The sequence below is a fragment of the Gavia stellata genome, chromosome 9, assembly GCF_030936135.1.
Source record: "Gavia stellata isolate bGavSte3 chromosome 9, bGavSte3.hap2, whole genome shotgun sequence".
Taxonomy (NCBI): Eukaryota; Metazoa; Chordata; class Aves; order Gaviiformes; family Gaviidae; genus Gavia; species Gavia stellata.
In genome coordinates, this window is record NC_082602.1 from 39,970,603 (window position 1) to 39,988,484 (window position 17,882).

Below are 17,882 nucleotides of genomic sequence, written 5' to 3' on the forward strand. Positions count from 1 at the left end.
TCAATGTTGAGAGCACGGTTTCAGTCTGGAGGGGGAACACTTTCAGCAGGAGCTGGACAGACTCCGGCACAGACAGGCTTGCAGAGCTTGAACAGTTGGGAAGGGGAAGAAAGTAGAATGTGAACTGGGGGCTATGTTTTAATGTTCCGAGATAGACGATTTCATCGTAATTGCTCTTAATATTTAACCGTCGTGCCTACTTGGAACCATTACTGGCCATCACTAGGTGGCAACACAGCTGGCGGAGAGATGTCCCATGCTGAACACGCACGCAGGGAAACCTCGGGCTGATTTGGCATTGCTGGCTCTGTAGATGAGGAAAAATCCTCTTGCTTCTGTAGGTCTGTATTCCATCTGCAGCCTTCCTGAAACTTCATAGGCTTCTCACTGTGCAATTACAGGAGGATTTTAGTCTGATTATACATTAAAAACTCACCTCTATAAAGAAACTCAAAGATCAGAGACATTTTCTTTTAAGTATTACATTGAAATTTGAACACTCCTGCTGCTGATTACAAAATGTTTCTACACGGCACTATGGAACTCTTAGGCTTTATATTGTCATTGTCAGAATTTTTTTTCTTTTCTCTATTTAAACATTAAATCCAAGCATTTCACTTCCACCCTTTTTTTTTACTGAAATGTATGTTGCAGAAGTTTTAATTACAGCCTGAACAGAATGCATAGTCACAAGTCATTGTTACGGATAGCATTAACAGGACTAAAAGACTCAAAACCAAACAAAAAATAAATGACATTTTTGTCCTTCAGATATGTGAAAATGTGAATGCAAATTCTACAGTCTTATTTTTTCTGATCCCCACTATTCTCTAATCTTATCAAATATACATTCCCATATTCTGAGTCAGTCTGATAAAGCAGCTTGCTATAAACAAGTTGCATTAGATTTTGTAGAGCACATTTTCCTAGGAAATCCAATTTCACAATCTTTTTCTGGTGACATATTAGCCATTCCTTAGTATCTCAAATGTTCTTTGAGTATTTTAACTACCGTGTTCTACAACAACACGTAGCATAATGCAGTTGGGCTGTACGCTATCTTTCTTTAGACACCATTCTTTATGGGAAATGCAGTATCGTTTTACAGTACGCTCCTTCTTCACCCTTTCAAGGCAGAGATAAGTAACGCTCCCCAGCAAACATCTCGATTACCAGTACCTGCCTCGACGCAGGGTATCTGCACGGTTAGCTGTTGATACCGCTGTTTGTCTGTGAATGGAGGTGCCTCAAGGTTCATAAATCTGTATGCAGTAGTATGGGTTCTCTAACAGCAATTCATTTTAATTATGTGAGACATAAAAAGACCACCTACAGATGAGACAATACAGCTGTAAGATTCTCAAGGTTACTATGGGGAATACTTCATAACTGAAGTATGTTTTCCCAAAGGAATTATACTACCATTTGATTTAATTTTTAATTTTTACATTTTAATCAAAAATAGATCAAATGGTGGTGTTACCTCCTGGGAAACATACTTCAGATATGAAGCAGTCCATGTTCCTTTTAAATATGTAAAGCTGCCATTTATGTATAACTCATGAATGACACCCTGTGTTGCAAGCAAATATCATGCAGTGATTTCTATATTGTTTCAGTAACAACACTATAATCATACACAAATATCACTACACCTGATCCTACAAAGCAGATGGTGTTAAATAGCATGGACTTCAGAAGCTAATACATTATGGATCCCGTGCTAAATAAGAGCCACCACGCATGGAACACGCGGACGTTAATCTTGGCAGGGCCCGCAGCCTGCGGGGCAGCCGAACACCAGGCGAGTTGTTGTTCGGGTTCCTGCAAGCTGTTGTTTGAAAACGCAGCTCCAGAAACTCCCTGCGGGAGGTTACAGCCAGGAACCAAACCACCATGTCCAGCTCTGGGTGTCACAGCGTAGGGACCTTGCACACACATCGTCACGGAAAGGCAAACATCTCTTTTGAAGTTGGTGAGGATGTATTATTTGATGGAGGATGAGGTTCAGATCAATGAATGCCTATTTGATCACTCTGGGATTTTTTTCTTTTTTCTCTTTTGTGTGTGTTTAAAAAGAAGACAAGACGGCCAATGTTCTTCTTGCTCACTTGAGAAATTGTCCGGAACAACTCAGGGAGACAGAGCGACGGATGACTCTTGATGCCCCTTCACCTGGGACATTTCCCACTATACCTCTGGCTTTTCTTTTTCGGTACCAGTCGTTGTAGTAAACTCTGTCCCCCCAGCAATGGGAGGCCTTTGTGCTTCTCAGAGCAATATGCACATTTTTGCATACGCGGTGTTTACATGCAGTTATCCTGAAGGGAAGTGCCACGTGCGATAAAACGTCAAGGTGTAACTCTTAATTTTATGATTACTGCCAGTAATCAAGGCAAAAGTAACATTACTGGCATGTGACTATTCATCTGCTAACACAGGCTATCACACTGTATTCTCAGGAACCACCGCACGGGGTTCTCAGGAGAGATGCCAAAGTTTTAATATGCATACGGTTTCCCCGACTAATTTAGACATAAACACCATTCACTTTAAATATATTATTTTCAACATATACATTGTATACATTCCTTGTCTTCCTGGCTAGTCATACACAGACTGCTTTTAAACCCCACATACTAAACCCAAAATTTTGTTTCTCCATCTTTTTGTGGCAGTCAAGATGACAAGTCAACGTGTCATCATCAAATGAATAGTTAAGCGAATGCTAGTACCATAGTCTAAAGCAACTAAAGCTAGTACAAAAATTTTACACAATGTAGGTAATATATTATTTTCATCAGTATTACATTTATCCTACCCCTTTCACATTCCCTCTTGTGCATCTTGCTACTTCAGACATCAAACCAGGATTAATTCTTGTCTCATCTTGTGCTTCACCTATTTACCTTTACACAAAATGTATGTACGCTATCCAGCCAAAATCCTGTTCATCGATAAATAGACAAAGTTACTTGACCCTCAATACGTGCAAGAATAGGTGGCAGAAGAAGAAAACATGCAAGCAAAAAATGTTGCCTTCATCCTCCCTCCCCTTGGTCTCAATATTGCTGTACTGGAGGACGACTGTTCCTTTTCCAGGACTGCTAGCCTGCCCTGCGTGGCCAAGGTCAGACTTTTCCAAGGCGGATAGTTAAAACCCATTTTCTCCAGACAGGAATAAATGCAAGCAAGCAATGAAGTTAACGTGCACTTATTTAGCAAACAAGTTTCCTTTTATTTCCGGAAGGTTTTTGCAGAAATGCCAAGGTAAGAGCGCTGAAGGGCAGCGTGCACGCTGTACGTGGTTTAACAGCCGCGCTGAGACTGGCAGCTCCTCAGGAAGACTTCACGCAGACGATTGCCCTGTCCCAGGCTCCTCGTTAAGCCTTCGCGGCACAAGGCAATGGACTCTCTTTTGGGGTGGGAAGAGGTGACCAACCACTCTGAGGCGCGCACCAGCCGGCAGTCGGATCCGGCAGGCGAGCAGCCTATGGCAGCAGCTCCTGCCAAGGCCCCTATGCCTACGCCATACGTAGTCTGGAGGTGTAACGCTGGACTAAACTTAGTCTGCTGCACTGAGCAGAAGCTGTCCAGAGAGGCAGGCCCTGGTTCAGACTCCCACGGGGAGAACCTGATGTGCAGCCGGAGCGGAGGCCCCAGGGCACGTTCCCTTTGGAAGAAGCCATTTCACATGCGCTGAAACGGCGCAGCCAACTGCAGGTTTTATTTGCCTTTATACCTCAGCATCTGCAGAACGCAATTCGACTATTAATGGAATAACAAAACCAGTCCATTTCATACTGCAGCCAAAGTGGTGTTTAATGCTTCTGCTTTTGTAAGTAACAATTTACAAAATACGAAGTTAAAAATACTAGATTGTCTCATTTTAACCTGAATTAAAAACAGACCATATGCCTCTTTTACTATATACATGTAAATAAAGTATCACTCAGGTTATTTCGTGTACAAACCACAGTATTAGGAAATATAAACAGAATATAATTTTTATCAATAAAACAAAATTTCATAGTTATACACGGTGAAGAAAAGTCTTACAAAAATAATTTTGTTGTTCTACTGAAGATTTGACACAAATCTGCTTTAAAGACATATTCACCTGTCCCAACCTGTATGGCATTTACCTGTACCTATTAAAACAGCTTTATGATTCTGACTGACAAATCCCAAAACGAATTACAGAGTACATCTATTGTAAAAAATACCACGATTATAAACCTTCGATAAATTAAACTACAATTTCTTTTCATACTGGTTGATTAATGAATGCATTCCTTGCCACATTAGAAAGCACGGAATAAGGAATCACTTCCTAGCCAAAAGATTCGCTTTAAAGTTTATCCAGAAGCGTATGCATTCTCATTTGTGACAAAATGGGGAACGATGATGTTTCTGAATAGCTAGACGTGTTTCTAGTCAGCAGGAGAGGCCAGCTGACACTTCACAACGAGCAAGGCCAGCAGCCCTTTCACGAGGCGCCAGGGAAGCAGGCACAGCGACAGGCACCGGCTGCTGCTTTGCCCCGCGCGGCAACGCATGCTTGGACATGAACACCAGCTCGCAAAGCGAGCAGCACCCGTTATCTCATGCTGGGCTACTTTACACAGAGCACAACTGAAACCTGCATCTATCCAGAATACTTTATCAGCAGCAGCATTCCCAGAAATGTAAGTAAAAATCTACTCAAGTTTTTGTTAGGACTTCCAAGTTTTTGTCAGGACTGACGGCCTCCCGCAGCAAGGAGGAATGTAGAACACTAATAAGAAGGCACAGCGCAGTGACCCTTCTGCCTCCTGCCTTGAACCACAACTCCCAGAGGTTTCTGCCTTTTTTTTTTTAATATTCTAAGCCAACTCAAGAAGAACAGAAAGGAGGGAGCCGCTATTTTTGACAAATACTAGGAAGAGTATCCTTACACTGCAGAAATGAAGTATGAAGCGTGTATATACACACACCCTTGAATGTGAGTCATACAGGAACTACTTCTTAAATATTGAAGATACCAATGCTTAATAAAAAGAGAAAAGTCAAGTTTAACATTCTCCTGATAGCCAATACATTTTTTATATCAATGAACAATAGCAAAGAAAAAAATACTGTTGGAAACCATTGACATTTTCATAATTTCTGTGATATTTGATGTTCAAGGCTTAGCTATGAGGCAAGAAAGTATGCCCATCACAAAACCTGATATAAAATACTGTGTTGGTATTTGTGAAACGTCTTTACATTCCATACGTGTCCTGTTTCTTGGACTCTTTCCACGTGTTCGCCTGCTACTAGTCACTAGAGCATACAGGATACTGAACAAGGTGTTCCCCACTGACCCCAGGTGGGTGCTTTTGCAGTTAACTAACTAGGGAAGATTATCCCGGAAATTGAAATGTTAGGGATGCAAAAATTACAGCACTTCTCAACTCTGAAGGAATAGCAAGATACAGATGAGTTTTAGTAGAAATCTTGGCTAAGCAAGAAAGGCATCACGTTTCTGTATCAAAACTTTTTTTTTTTAAAATTCTTTCATTACAAATTGCGTTATGGTGCAGCAGGGATGGTAAACGCCAAGTGTTTTTCATTCCTTTTCTACTCTAATGTATTTTATTGACAACACTCAGTATAACTATGTGACAGCGGTAACTGGGATAGGCTGAAAATGAGCAGAGTTAACCTTCCACTAGCTAATATATTTCTACACCCCTTTTTGGAGTTTATTCTCAAAACAGATGAAATTGGTAGGGGAACAGAGGGGGTTTTTTATTGAATTATTATAGAATTCACCTGACATATCCTATATTGTGTTCCTGGAGAATGCAAAAGGCTATAGTTAAAAACAAACAAAAAAACCCTACTTGTGACCATTTTACTCAAGTTTAGTTTCTATAGCACAGCATTTAGATGTTCAAAATGTACATGTGAATAACGTAACTACTGATCAGTTAGACTTGCTGTAAACTGCAGCATTACATTTTCAACAGCGTAAAGAAAGTACAACAGGCCCATGTTCACACTGCAGGCTACAGAGTAAAAAGTAGGATAGAGTTCTCCCATTTTCTTCAGCTGTATAGACACAGTAATCTCCTTGAGAGTCAGGGTGGATAGTGTCGTAAAATACCTGCACAGTGTACAGTGACAATGGGGAGACTGACACAAAAAAATTACATTAAAATAGAACACTAGTATGACTTCATCAGCCTCTGTAATGCAGCCACAAACTACGACCAGTCCTGTGATTTATGTACGGTAAGATTTTACCAAAACCAAGTAATGGTTACTCTAAAAGGAGAAGAATTAAAAAGAACGTGGCACAAAACCTGCGAGGACCGTAAGGAAAACCAGCTGGTTCTCAGTTTTACCATATTCCACACCAGATTAAAATACAGTTACGTTTAAAGTGAACAGAACAAATATATGCACTGGTATCTGTGAATTCTTAACATGATAAAATTTGCGTTATTTAAATGAAAAGCACCCCTTTGGTTTGATAATCCACAGACATATCCCCCGTGTTTTAAACATGATGGCATACTTCTTTGCTCGAACATATTCTAGCAGAAAACCGTTCCACCATGGAGTCCAAGTCTACTTTTGATATTCTCCTCTTTGGATACCCTAAATTTTGACCATACACTGTTCTACTAATCATTACGTGTCATACATTTTACTTGATGAAACATAACAGGTTTTGAGTCATTTTGCAGTAACAAAGCTTTCAGATACCTTTTAGCCTTTTACCTTCAAGCAGCTATTTCAACTTGTTCAGCACAGGAACTGATGCTTAGCCATCTGGGTTTTGGCTGCTATTACCACCAGGATTTTTAAAAAACAAGGGTTGGAAAATGTAAAAATGAATTGCCCACAAAATATGAGCTAGTTATCGTGGTAACAAATACGTAATTTCAGTCTTCAGAAAACATTTTGTATTATTATTTTGCACTAGTTGATAAACTCTGATACCAGTGTAGGGGAATTTGCTCATCATACTATTGTTTCATGTGAGGATATGTTCCTTCCTAGCTTGGATAGATACTATTGTGTGCATCAACCTGTATAGGGAGTGGGAGGATTCAAGATGAGTTTCATATCTTCAAGGTAAAAGGGACAATACGATTTCCAAACCCACTGTGTTTCTTGGAGATTTGATCTTTTAATGGACTGTACTGTTCTTGTGATTGAAGAAAATTTTGAAGTGTCTGAAAAAGTTCACACTTTGAAAATATATTTGATGTAACTAAAATTTATATTGGCTTGGAGGAAACTTATTCTTTCCTAACCAGTCCGTATGCCAATTTAGTGCAGCTCTGCTTTACAGACTTATTTCCTCATCTATTACTTAACTGAATTCAGTATTTATATGATATTCATCTATTTAGGAAAGTATCTCCTTAATAAGTCCATTCAGTGCTAGCTACAACTCCACACACAATACGGGAAGCATTCTAGGATGCTGAAAAACCTTTGTCTGAGGATTCTGCAGCCTGATAAACCCCACTGGGAAACTAACCTTTAAAAGCCTGTCACTACATTTTTTGCAACTTTGGAGCTACCATTTTAATTTAAATTGGCTACTGGCTGCTCTCAGAACAGGAGAGGCCAAATGCTGTCTTGCCTGCCGTATCTGTTTTGGGTTGAACTCTGCCCGAAAGCTGAGTGGCAGAAGGGCACAGCTGTAGCTCAGCAGTTCTCCAGACAGTGGAGATTGCTTTCATTGTGGACTTTGGCAGGTCACAGCAATTTCCCTCCAGTGCAGAGGGTTAACACACTGCCACTCAGTTCTGAGCTTTCAGGACCCTTCTGCCTAAACCAGAGCAGCCACCGAAGTGTCACACCTAAATAGCACAACTTCGCTATCTTAAGAGTCTAAACCTCTGAACATGTTTAAAAATTATATAGCCCTACACACTGGCAAAGTGTAGATGAAATTATTTGTGACAGGCCAATAAAATCATGTTGGATGACAAGTTTAAGACCTTTTAAACAGATTTGTTCTAATATTACAGTAACTGCAAAGACAGAGTCACGGAGTGTCAGATGGTCTCTTAAAAACTTTTGAGAACTCCACAGAGCTGAATTCGTCTTTGCTTTAGGGTTGTTCAATTTGTTGTCGTTCTATTAGATTGTTGTTGTTTTCTCTTAGATATTTACCTGCTGCATTCACAAACTCTGCTTGTTATAAACAAACTAGAAGTTTAGCGCATAAGATACCCGAATTGGATGCATATTTTGGATTTAAACATGTTTCAATAGCATCGTTAACTGGCCTTCACAGCTGAATAGTCATCTGAAAATGAAGACATTTCTGTCCTCCCATTTCTGCCTGCATATATAGGGCTGAGCTAGAACTGCAGGCCCTGTACCCATGTAAATGCAAGGACCGCTTTCCAAGAGTATCAGAGAAAGTACCCAAGAGAGACAGGAAAATCTCTTGTGTCAACATGACCTTTGGCCCAGTCCCAGGTGAAGACTGGGCCAAAGGCCACATCAACTTAATTATTCTAAAACGTTAAATCAACTTTTCTTTTAACATATACTGAGCTACCTTAAAAGCAGAAGCATTTTTTCAAGTGTAAAAACAATTGTATCTGTAATTGTGCACCGAAAGAGTAACACATACAGCAGACTGCTATATGCTGAATACCACACACAAATCCACGCCGTGAGTGAATGTACAGGTATCCAGCTGTACAGGGTTCACAGGTGCCTCTTTAGAATTTAAAAAGAAAAGCAGTCCTGCTGATCTGCCGTCTCTCAATTTCTAGAAGCCCAGGATATGATTGAAGTGTCCCTGAAATGACAAAATTTCATGTCACTAAAAATTATCTCATCAAAAACTGATGTCTTTTCCTCAGTATATGTTTTCAAACTTTATTTTAAAAGAAACTGACTGTTCCACTAAATGCATCGTCAATATTCCCTTTTTTCCTGAAGGACTAGTGGACAACTAAAAAGTCTGGAGAGTAAAAGGAATGTTCAGTGTAATCTGTATAAGGAGCATGACTGAGTTATGATAATTATTTTGCATATGAAGTTAAAATATACCCACAGAGAATATAGACAATTTTACCATCATACTTGTATCTGTAACACCAGATACCTTATTCTGTGTAACCATTACATGTTTAAAGATTTTGAGGCCTGAACAGAAGCTTACTTTCTGGTTGGCAACTTTTATCTTAAACTCAGGTCTGCATTTGTTTATATAACATCGTATTTGTTTAAAGAATGTATTCACAGTAATACTTTTAGAACAAAAAAAGTGTTATCTCTAGTTATCATGTAACACAGAAAAATCTCAAGAATGACGGTGGTATTCTCCCTGCCCTGAAATCCTACCTAGCTTCCTTCTAGCTACCACCACTTCTTCCTCTTCTTCTAATCCCTGGCTAAATAGTCAATAACATTTTAGCCCAAAGAAAGCTTACAATAAATGCAACTAAAGTAGTACTCTTTTCTCAAATTGTGGTTTAATACACTTCCTATTCCGTCTGAAACATGCGATAGTCGTTAAATGTAGAAAAAGAGGTCTAAAAGTTAAGGGAGCAAACCTAACAGCAATAATGCCTTTAAATACATGCTGAAGTTCATAGCACTTACGGTAGTGACACAGAAATAAATGTGTTCAGGAAAGCTGATGTTAGTGAAGTTCCTCACATGACTGATTAGCTCCACAAATATCAGGATTTCTTGATGCAAAATACAATCCTGATAAGACTACCCACAACAATGAAAAATTGTCCCAGCCTAATATGCTTTGTGTTTTAATTGTTCCAGTTTGGATGTTTTAATTTATTTGAATTTGCCTACCATCAGTAGAATAAAGCTTCTTATAGGATTATTTTTGACTATGAAAAAAATTACAACATGCTTTATCTTGCTATCTGTAGGCTCCTCCCTCCTGTTCATTTCAGCTGTTCCGAGGACTTCAATGATGCATGTTAATCACTGTGACAGTCTCGGATTTACCCAAAGTGAAATTTTAAGTGTGAAAGAAGTTATCTGAGCTCTTACCGGCTTACTAGACATTATACTCTAAATACAAGCTTTTTATTATTTTAAGAATGAAAATAGTTTATAATTCCTACCAAATTTATTGAAACGTAACTGTTTTATCTGTTATGTTACTGGCCACAAATAACTGATTATCTGATGAGAACACAATTAACAAATCTATATGACCAGTTCATCATCCACAGGTAGAGGGGTTAGAGATGAATCATGCTGTGAATGCAAGAGCACTCACACAAGCCAGTTTGTATCATCATCAGGGTGGTTATGTCAGCTCAACACGACATGAATCCAGCTACACCAGAACACAGTTCTGGCTGCTCTAGTCCTGTCTTTGTGTGGCATTATGTCCAAACTAGCAAACTCTCCTAACAGGAACTGGGAGCCAAAGAGAGTCCCTCCTCTCTGCAAGAGCAAGCTAGCAGTGCAAAAGCAGTCGTATTTTTCTTTTATTGAGATTGTTCCAGCCCCATGACTCAAATAACGGAGAACTGAATATATACGCTAACTTCATTATTCCATTACCAAACGTTGTATGTTACTCCTTAAACTCTAATTTATATTTGACATTTTGCAACACACATGGGTAAACTTTTTCCCCCACTACAGAGTACATCATGGAAATCAGAACCGTATTTAAAATCACCCTGCTTTGAGCAAAGTGTTTTCCATTTCAACTCAACAATATGAGGCTAATTTAGCAAGAAGTCTAGTGAGTAGCTCCACAAGGGCTCCAGATTTTTATAACACTGCCTTGAGTTTCTATATTGAAAGCACAGAAGGACAGTCAAGTAGAAAAATTGTTTAGTTTTGAGATTCCAGTTCTCACTGAGTAAAGTTAGCAAGTTGTTTTCCTTGTTTCTCACAGCTGTAGCTGAAAAGCATTTAAAAGTGAATAAAATAGGTCATCCATTATAACCAAACTTCAATACATAAATATTTGTGGAGGAGGTGAATGTTACCCCCTCAAGTTATCTGGTTTTTATCTCGAGTTCACTACTAGGCCATAGGAAAAAAAAAATGTCAGGCTAATCTGACTTAAAATAGAAATGGTGTTATTTGGAATCACAGTATTTGTACTCATGTCACATAAAAGCAGTCATAATTTTCCAAAATTAAGCGGTCACTGATGTAGAAGAATTTTACAAACTCTACTGCTGTCACCGTAATTCTGGAATACAACAAAACTGACTTCCTAATGTGCCGATTTGGGTTTTAATCCCAAGATGTTCTTTTCTTTTTTGGGTTTTAAGTCCTGAGATGTTCTCCATGCCCCCAAAGACTGTAACACATCCAAAAAGTATAAACTTGGTAATCTACATATGCGGTCACAGTGGTTTCTATATTCCTAAAGTCAGCCCTGGATCCGGTTTCTATTTTATTTTTAAAGATAGGCAGAAATAAGTTAACACAGTAAATATATTTTCAGTCACAGCTCCTGATTTATGACAGCAACTTCAGTCTCATAGCATTCAACAGAAACTTTGCCATTAATTCCACCAAATCAAAGATTTTGTTATAAATGTTCCGCCTTTCTGAAGAAACACACAGCATTCCGTCATGCCCTCCTCATTTTTGGCTAAGGAATGCTGTGCGATGGTTCAAAAGGATGCAGCAGATGCAAACAAAAGTCAAAGGTCGCTCTCATACATTTAAGAAACTTCCTCAGCTTTGGTTAGACAATTTGCATGAAAAATGGAACTGTAGGAACACCATAACCTCTTTCACTGTTACCAGCCATTATCTCTTGAGGGATCTGGCCTTCTATCCAGGGGAAAAAAGACAGTGATTAAGATCACTGTCATCTGTTAGTGGGAGATTCTAGTGCTACTGCTGCAGTATTATGGCGTGCCACACGGTGCCAAGTCATAGCTGTGACTGCAGCCAACATAAATGAAAAAATACAGGTTTTAAGCAGCTTGCTTTGGACACCAGGAGGAGGCTATCTGAATCAGCTCAGAAGGCAGCACTATTCAGCTGTCCAAATACTTGCGCTGTTTTTCAGAAAAGTCAAGCTGCCTATGCCGAGCTTCGATTGCTACTGGTCCTTTAGCTAGCTTGTTTAAAACTAGCTCTGTTATGTCTACAAGTGTAATATTTTTAGGCTATGTCTACTCTTTGGAAAGGAAGTATCCAATTAGAGGGAAAAATAGGAGCTGGAATGGGATTCCTGAATATTTTATTATGATCCAGTAAATCAAGGAAGATATAAAAATGGGGCAGAGGAAGTTGTATGTTGCTGTTTGCTTCATTACTTCCTAAACTCTGCTTTTTGGAGTGAATTTGAAAAATGTGTTCACAGCCTCCATATTTTCCAACTGCTGCTGGAAACGTATTAGTTCGTGCTCTGGTGGCATACCTCAGAAATGCTAAATCAATCTGCTTTCTTTTATTTACATGCTTTACTCCTGAGAAATGTAATTGCGGTTTTTATTAACTTTATGTTTTATGGATCTAATACTTAAGAACAAGTCTATCTTTTATGTCACAGAAAGAAGGTTAATATACTTACAGATTCTCCAGCAATACATCTTGGGCAAGGCTGGGCAGTACCTCTGCTTCCATGGTTTTCAAAAATCTAATGAACAAAAGCATATACAAAGCCATAAAAAAAAAAAAGGGGGCAATTATTTGCAATTTTGTTATAAAATGTATCTTAAACGTGTTCTTCTAAAAAACAGATGTTGTTGACTGTGTAAACATACCATTGAATTTTGCTTTGTCTTTGTAGCCCAAGGACCATAGTCAGTGGAGATTTTCTGTTTAGAATCCGGCTCCATGGCACAATCAATGAGGCGAGCATCAGCCTCATTTGGAATGGTTTGTAATGGCTTGCATGCTCGCTTCTGAAAGAATCAAAAGCAATATTTACATGTCTTTGCAAAGCACAGGCCACTGAATACAAGTTTTCAGGATTTTATTGTTTATGACTGATAGGGATCTCACATTCACTTGGAAGAACAGATAGTTAGTAAAATACGAATGACCAGACACTAGGCCAGATCACCAAAATTCTGTATTTAACACTGCATCTCATGCTGGATGAGCAGGGAAATCTGCAGATCTCACCAAATGTCTCTGAGCCTCAGTTTCATGAACTGGAGATAAAATGCCACTGGGAAAAGAGCATACTTCACCCTCCATTAGTGTATAATTTAGGATGGCGTTTATCAAAGGAGCGGATCAGAGGAAGTTGTGTGAAATGACTAATTACATCAAGGAAACGGAAGGAAAACCCTGAAGCCAAGTCAGACAGCTATGAAGACATATTTTGTAATGATTTTTGTATCTTTTTCTGAATCCTGTCACCTTTTTACAGCTTTCCGTTGCTATATAACCAATTAACTTCCCGCTCTGGAAGCTCTGAACCGAGCTGTTATCTAGTACTGAGTGACACTTGGATGTCCTGTGGATCAAAGGCACTCCACCTCCGGAGAAAGGGCTGGTCTAAGCAGGGATGTCTTCCTCACAGTGCTCAGCGACTCAACAGAAGATCAGCGGTTCCCAGAAATACTGCTCTGTGAGAACCAGGTTAGGAACTGGTAAGGTTAAGGTGCAAGTCTGTGGGAGACACCGACTGGAAACCTTAAGAATATCCTTGGCCTGCGACTGCTATCCCATGCAACGGGAGGACTACCTAAATCCCAGGGGCTCCTTCAAATTCTAACAGCAAATTAGCAGAATAACAGGAAATTTCCAAATTGATACAGATGTTTCAGGGTTGGACTCTGAATTCCAAAGAGATACACATGCTTTCCAAAGAGATACACATGCTTTTGAAATTTTTTTCTGATGCCTTTCTGAACAAACTTTGTTTAAGGAATAACAATATTCGATCTCTTTCACAAGCATATGATTTCACAGGCAGATGCGCTGCCACAGAACTAAAAGACTGTTGAAGCATGGAAACTAAATTTAAAATCTGAACATGTTATGCAAAAATAAAATAGATCAATACAACAGGAACCTCAGCGGAAAACAGTTGAAACAAGAACACTATCAAGAAATACAGGATATTTGGATGGAAAGTAAATCAAAAAGTGAAATATGTACTGTACTAAGAAAGTGAATAATATAATAACAAAAAGACTGAGAAGGTCCTCTAAAGATAGACTGCCTTCCACTGGGAAAACATTCTCTTCCCTTTGTTGCTGCAGAACTCGTCCTTTATTAAAAGGTACAGCATAGTGGTACAGCAGCGTAACTAGCAAGATGTGTGAGATGAAGGAGAAAAGGGAAAAAATGACTTACTGCCATACATCAGAAGAAATCTGGCTTATTAAAAATAAATTCAACGTATTGTTTTTTGGGGGGGTTAAGATACTTAGCATCAGTGACAGGAATTCAGCATACAGAGTAGATGGCTGACAAACTTATCATACCAATGCCAAGACAATTTGTGGAAGTTTCTAGCAGAGGCTGGCTTCAGGGAAGACCTCACTCTCTGGAATTCTCTCTCTTAGGAAAGAGACAATCAATACATCAATCCTGCCTGCGCACAGAACAGACGTAGTGCAGGACTCAAAAAGCCTGTGATTAATAAGGATCAACGAGCTCGCTACTCAAAAGGCAAGCAAGCATTTCATCAAAATGACTACTTTTCTTAGTGAATGATCATGCTACATCCAGCTTGGAAATGTAGTCTAAGAGAAGCAACGGCAAACTGCATACTGTCCTAGAAGGACAGGCACAAAACAGGTCTCTCTGCAGAGAAGATATTCTGTAAGTTTCTTTTCCAGCTGGGAAGTCCTAGAAAAACACATGCATTTTCACTGATGCTGAAAGGATAAAGGCCTCACAGATGCCGCTCTTCATGAACAGTGAAACTAAACTGGTGCAAGAACTAGCTACATCGAAATAACTAACGTAAATGCTACGGAAAATATTTTTAAGGAAGACTACCACTTGCTTTTTTTTTTTTGTTCTTAATTCAGCTGTAGCTGAAATACCTCCTATAAATTTAATACGTTCATCACACGCAATTTCTGGTTTGTTTCCCACATTTTCAAAAGCCAGGCAAGCTTCTGTGTTTCATAAACAGCTGTCCTATAGCATAAAACAGGTCTCCATCCAGCCCAGCTTTACTTAGTTTAGCTCCACTGGATATCTTTATGGCAAGGACAGTGATGGCCATGTGTAGATGCCCCCTGTTATTAGGGCCCAGCTCCCTGCTGAAAGAGGTGCAGATGGCTCAGTTTGGGAAAGCAGGAATGTGAGGTCCATGCAGGTCCTCGTTCTGGGGAGCTTTGCTCGCAGCCCAGTCCAAACCAGAACACGCCACGTGATTAGCCCTAGTCTAGAAAATCTGTTATTCTTTACTGACCTCTAAATCCAAATGCCTTAACACCAGGACAAGATCAATGAGCTCCATCCTAAAGCAAGTTTCTGAAATACATGCAAATAGCTACGTCAAGGTACAAAAGGCAAAAGGAAATCATATGTACATATATATAAGATACAGTAGGAGCTGTACAGTAGGAGCTGAGGGAGAGCAGAAAAAACTGTAGGGAATCTTCCCGAGTTACAACAGCCACTAGCACAGGACACTACCTGACAGCAGCATCAAATAAGAGGGTGGTTAAGACTCCAAAACAGTTGTCTCCCCAAACCCAGGGATCAGTCTCTATTTAGTAGAGCTGAGTTCGGAGCTCCCCTCCCTGAGCAGCTGAGTCAGCAATAACATCTCTGCAAAGGTCAGCTACAGCTCTCGGAATGACTTCAAGCCCCAGTACTGGCAATAGCTTAAAACCCAAACAGGACAGAATCCCAAGGGGAAGAATGACAGATGTTCTGATATTAGACCTAAAATGTGCAGAACTCCGTACAGCATGACAGCTGTACGAGTTTTACAAAGGAAAGAACCTTGTCTGCATTGCCACTCAGGCTCACGCTGTTAGCTAAAAGCTAAAATAGTTGTCAATTACTTGGCTAAGAAATCCCCGCACCACAGCGAGCAGGTACTAGAAGATGGAGAGCACAGTTTGATTAATATGCATCACCTCAACAGTAAGAAAGGTTAAGCGTAGGTGTTTCACCTTGTGTCTGTGATCCAGCACGTGACTACAGCAGCTCAACTTAAACGCATTAAGCCGTGATGACTCAGTTGTCATCTGGACCATAACAACTGCTGTTACAGAAAAAAACCCAACCTTTAATGTCTTGTCTAGGCTACTCCACATTGAAAATGTTCTGAACTGTAATAAGAAAAGTTCTCTTTTTAAAACTACCTTGCAGAGCAGAATACATGAGTCAAGCTATCTACAGAGGAGGTGACAGTAATTCTGAGTTGCTGTCATGGAAGTTTGAGAAGCATTTTATCTGGTCTCCAGGCAGCTGGGTCATTAAAGCTTTCATTAGTGGACAAACTGCAACTCATGAACCAGAAGGAAGCTATTATTTGCCTCTCTAACCTCAAAAACAGGAGAAAGAGAAATTCCTTCTTTCCTACGTAACCTCGTCAGTCACAGTCAGACGCTCCGCTTCCTCTTTGAGAATGGTATTTCTCCGATAAATGAGGTTAGCCCCTAACTGCACAAGTTTTTGCTTAAGTCACACATGAACAAGGATGATCAGTAACAGTGGGGGAGAGTGTGAACAGTAGGGTGAGCTTTTCTTGGAACTCCGCTTAACTTTTGCAAAGTTAACAGCTTAGCACTTATCAGGAAAAAAGATGCTTACAAGGTGGTGGATGAGAGACACCTTGTCGGAATGAATCCGGTTGGAGAAATACACGCACACAAGCTTAACTGAAATGGAAATCTATTCCAGAAGCGCAACATATAAATGCTAAAGGCGCTGTTCTTGCGAGGCACATCCTGGAGCCAGGACAGCAGAAAATGGGCAGCATTAGTAATGCCACCTGGTAAAGAGGGTATCAGCCGGGGGAAAAAAAAAAAAAGAAAAAAAAAAGAAAAGAAAGAAAACCAGCTTGTTTAGTGAAGTTCCACTTAAAATACGAGAGCGTGCGTGCAGACTCCCTGTCTCCAGGCAGACTCCACGGCACTCGCACAGCACTAACTTCGAACCGCGGTACCAGTCCTCCCGCGCACGGCCGCACTCCGCGGCGGAGCCACCCGCACGCAGCCACGTTAAGAACTGCCGGGTGAGGCCAAGGGGCACCGCTCCCTCCCTCCGCACCGCGGGCACCCGCGCCGCGGCCGCTCCCACCCGGCCCCGCTCCGCTCCGCTCCGCGCGGGGCCGCCCCGGGCCCGGCACTGCCGCCGCGCCGCCGCCAGGGGGCACCAGCCCCCGCGCCGCCCCCCGTCAACGGTGCCCCCTCGGAGCCCCGGGCCCCCCTCACGGCCCCGGGGCCCCCTTCACGGCCCCGGGGACCCCCTCACGGCCCCGGGGACCCCTTCACGGCCTCGGGCCCCCCCTCACGGCCCCGGGGACCCCCTCACGGCCCCGGGGACCCCTTCACGGCCCCGGGCCCCCCTCACGGCCCCGGGGCCAACGGCCGCCGCGCCGCCTCACGGCCCCCCTCAGGGCCAGCAGCCTCCCCGCCAGGCGGAGGGCCGGCCGCGGGACATGCCGACCCCGCTAAGGCTGCGCGCCGGGCGCCGCCAGGCCGTGGCCGGAGAGGCCGCTCCCGCCGGCGGCGGGAAGTTTGCGGGGCGCTCCCCGGGGCCGGCCCTGCCCGGCGCTCCCCGCCACCCCGCCGGTGCCGCGAGGCAGGCCGAGCCGCCGGCTCCCGCCGCCCCCGCGCGCGGAACTCACGCGCTCCGGCTCCCCCGGCTCCGGCTCGTGCGCGCGCAGCGCCCCCCGCCGCCCCCGCGCGGGCAGCGGCAGCGCGGCCATGGCGGCCGGCCCGGCCGCGCCCCCCCTCCCCGCGCTGCGCCCGCACCCCGCGGCCCGGGCG

The 17,882-nt window shown here is 41.9% G+C and overlaps 1 protein-coding gene across 2 annotated transcripts; it reads right to left on the bottom strand.

Moving 5' to 3' along the window:
- Nucleotides 1–365: 365 nt before the first annotated feature.
- Nucleotides 366–17,821, bottom strand: C9H10orf143 (chromosome 9 C10orf143 homolog). 2 transcript variants are annotated; one of them, XM_059821287.1, is made up of 4 exons: nucleotides 17,741–17,821; nucleotides 12,729–12,869; nucleotides 12,536–12,601; nucleotides 366–387 (listed from the first exon to the last, which is right to left on the bottom strand). In XM_059821287.1, the coding sequence occupies exons 1-4, from the start codon at nucleotides 17,819–17,821 to the stop codon at nucleotides 385–387; spliced, it is 291 nt and encodes a 96-aa protein (XP_059677270.1). In that variant the 3' UTR covers nucleotides 366–384. The 2 variants fall into 2 exon arrangements, with proteins under 2 accessions (XP_059677270.1, XP_059677269.1); XM_059821286.1 differs by lacking the exon at nucleotides 366–387 and adding an exon at nucleotides 8,364–8,803.
- Nucleotides 17,822–17,882: the final 61 nt, after the last annotated feature.

Bases quoted from the DNA above. Each gene is read 5' to 3' on its own strand.
- C9H10orf143 (XM_059821286.1), bottom strand. From the start codon at position 17,821: ATGGCCGCGCTGCCGCTGCCCGCGCGGGGGCGGCGGGGGGCGCTGCGC. The intron at 12,870-17,740 runs GTGAGTTCCGCG...TGATTCTTTCAG, and splicing joins AGCCGGGGGAGCCGGAGCGC to AAGCGAGCATGCAAGCCATT. The intron at 8,804-12,535 runs GTAAGTATATTA...TTGTCATTTCAG, and splicing joins GATGTATTGCTGGAGAATCT to GGACACTTCAATCATATCCT.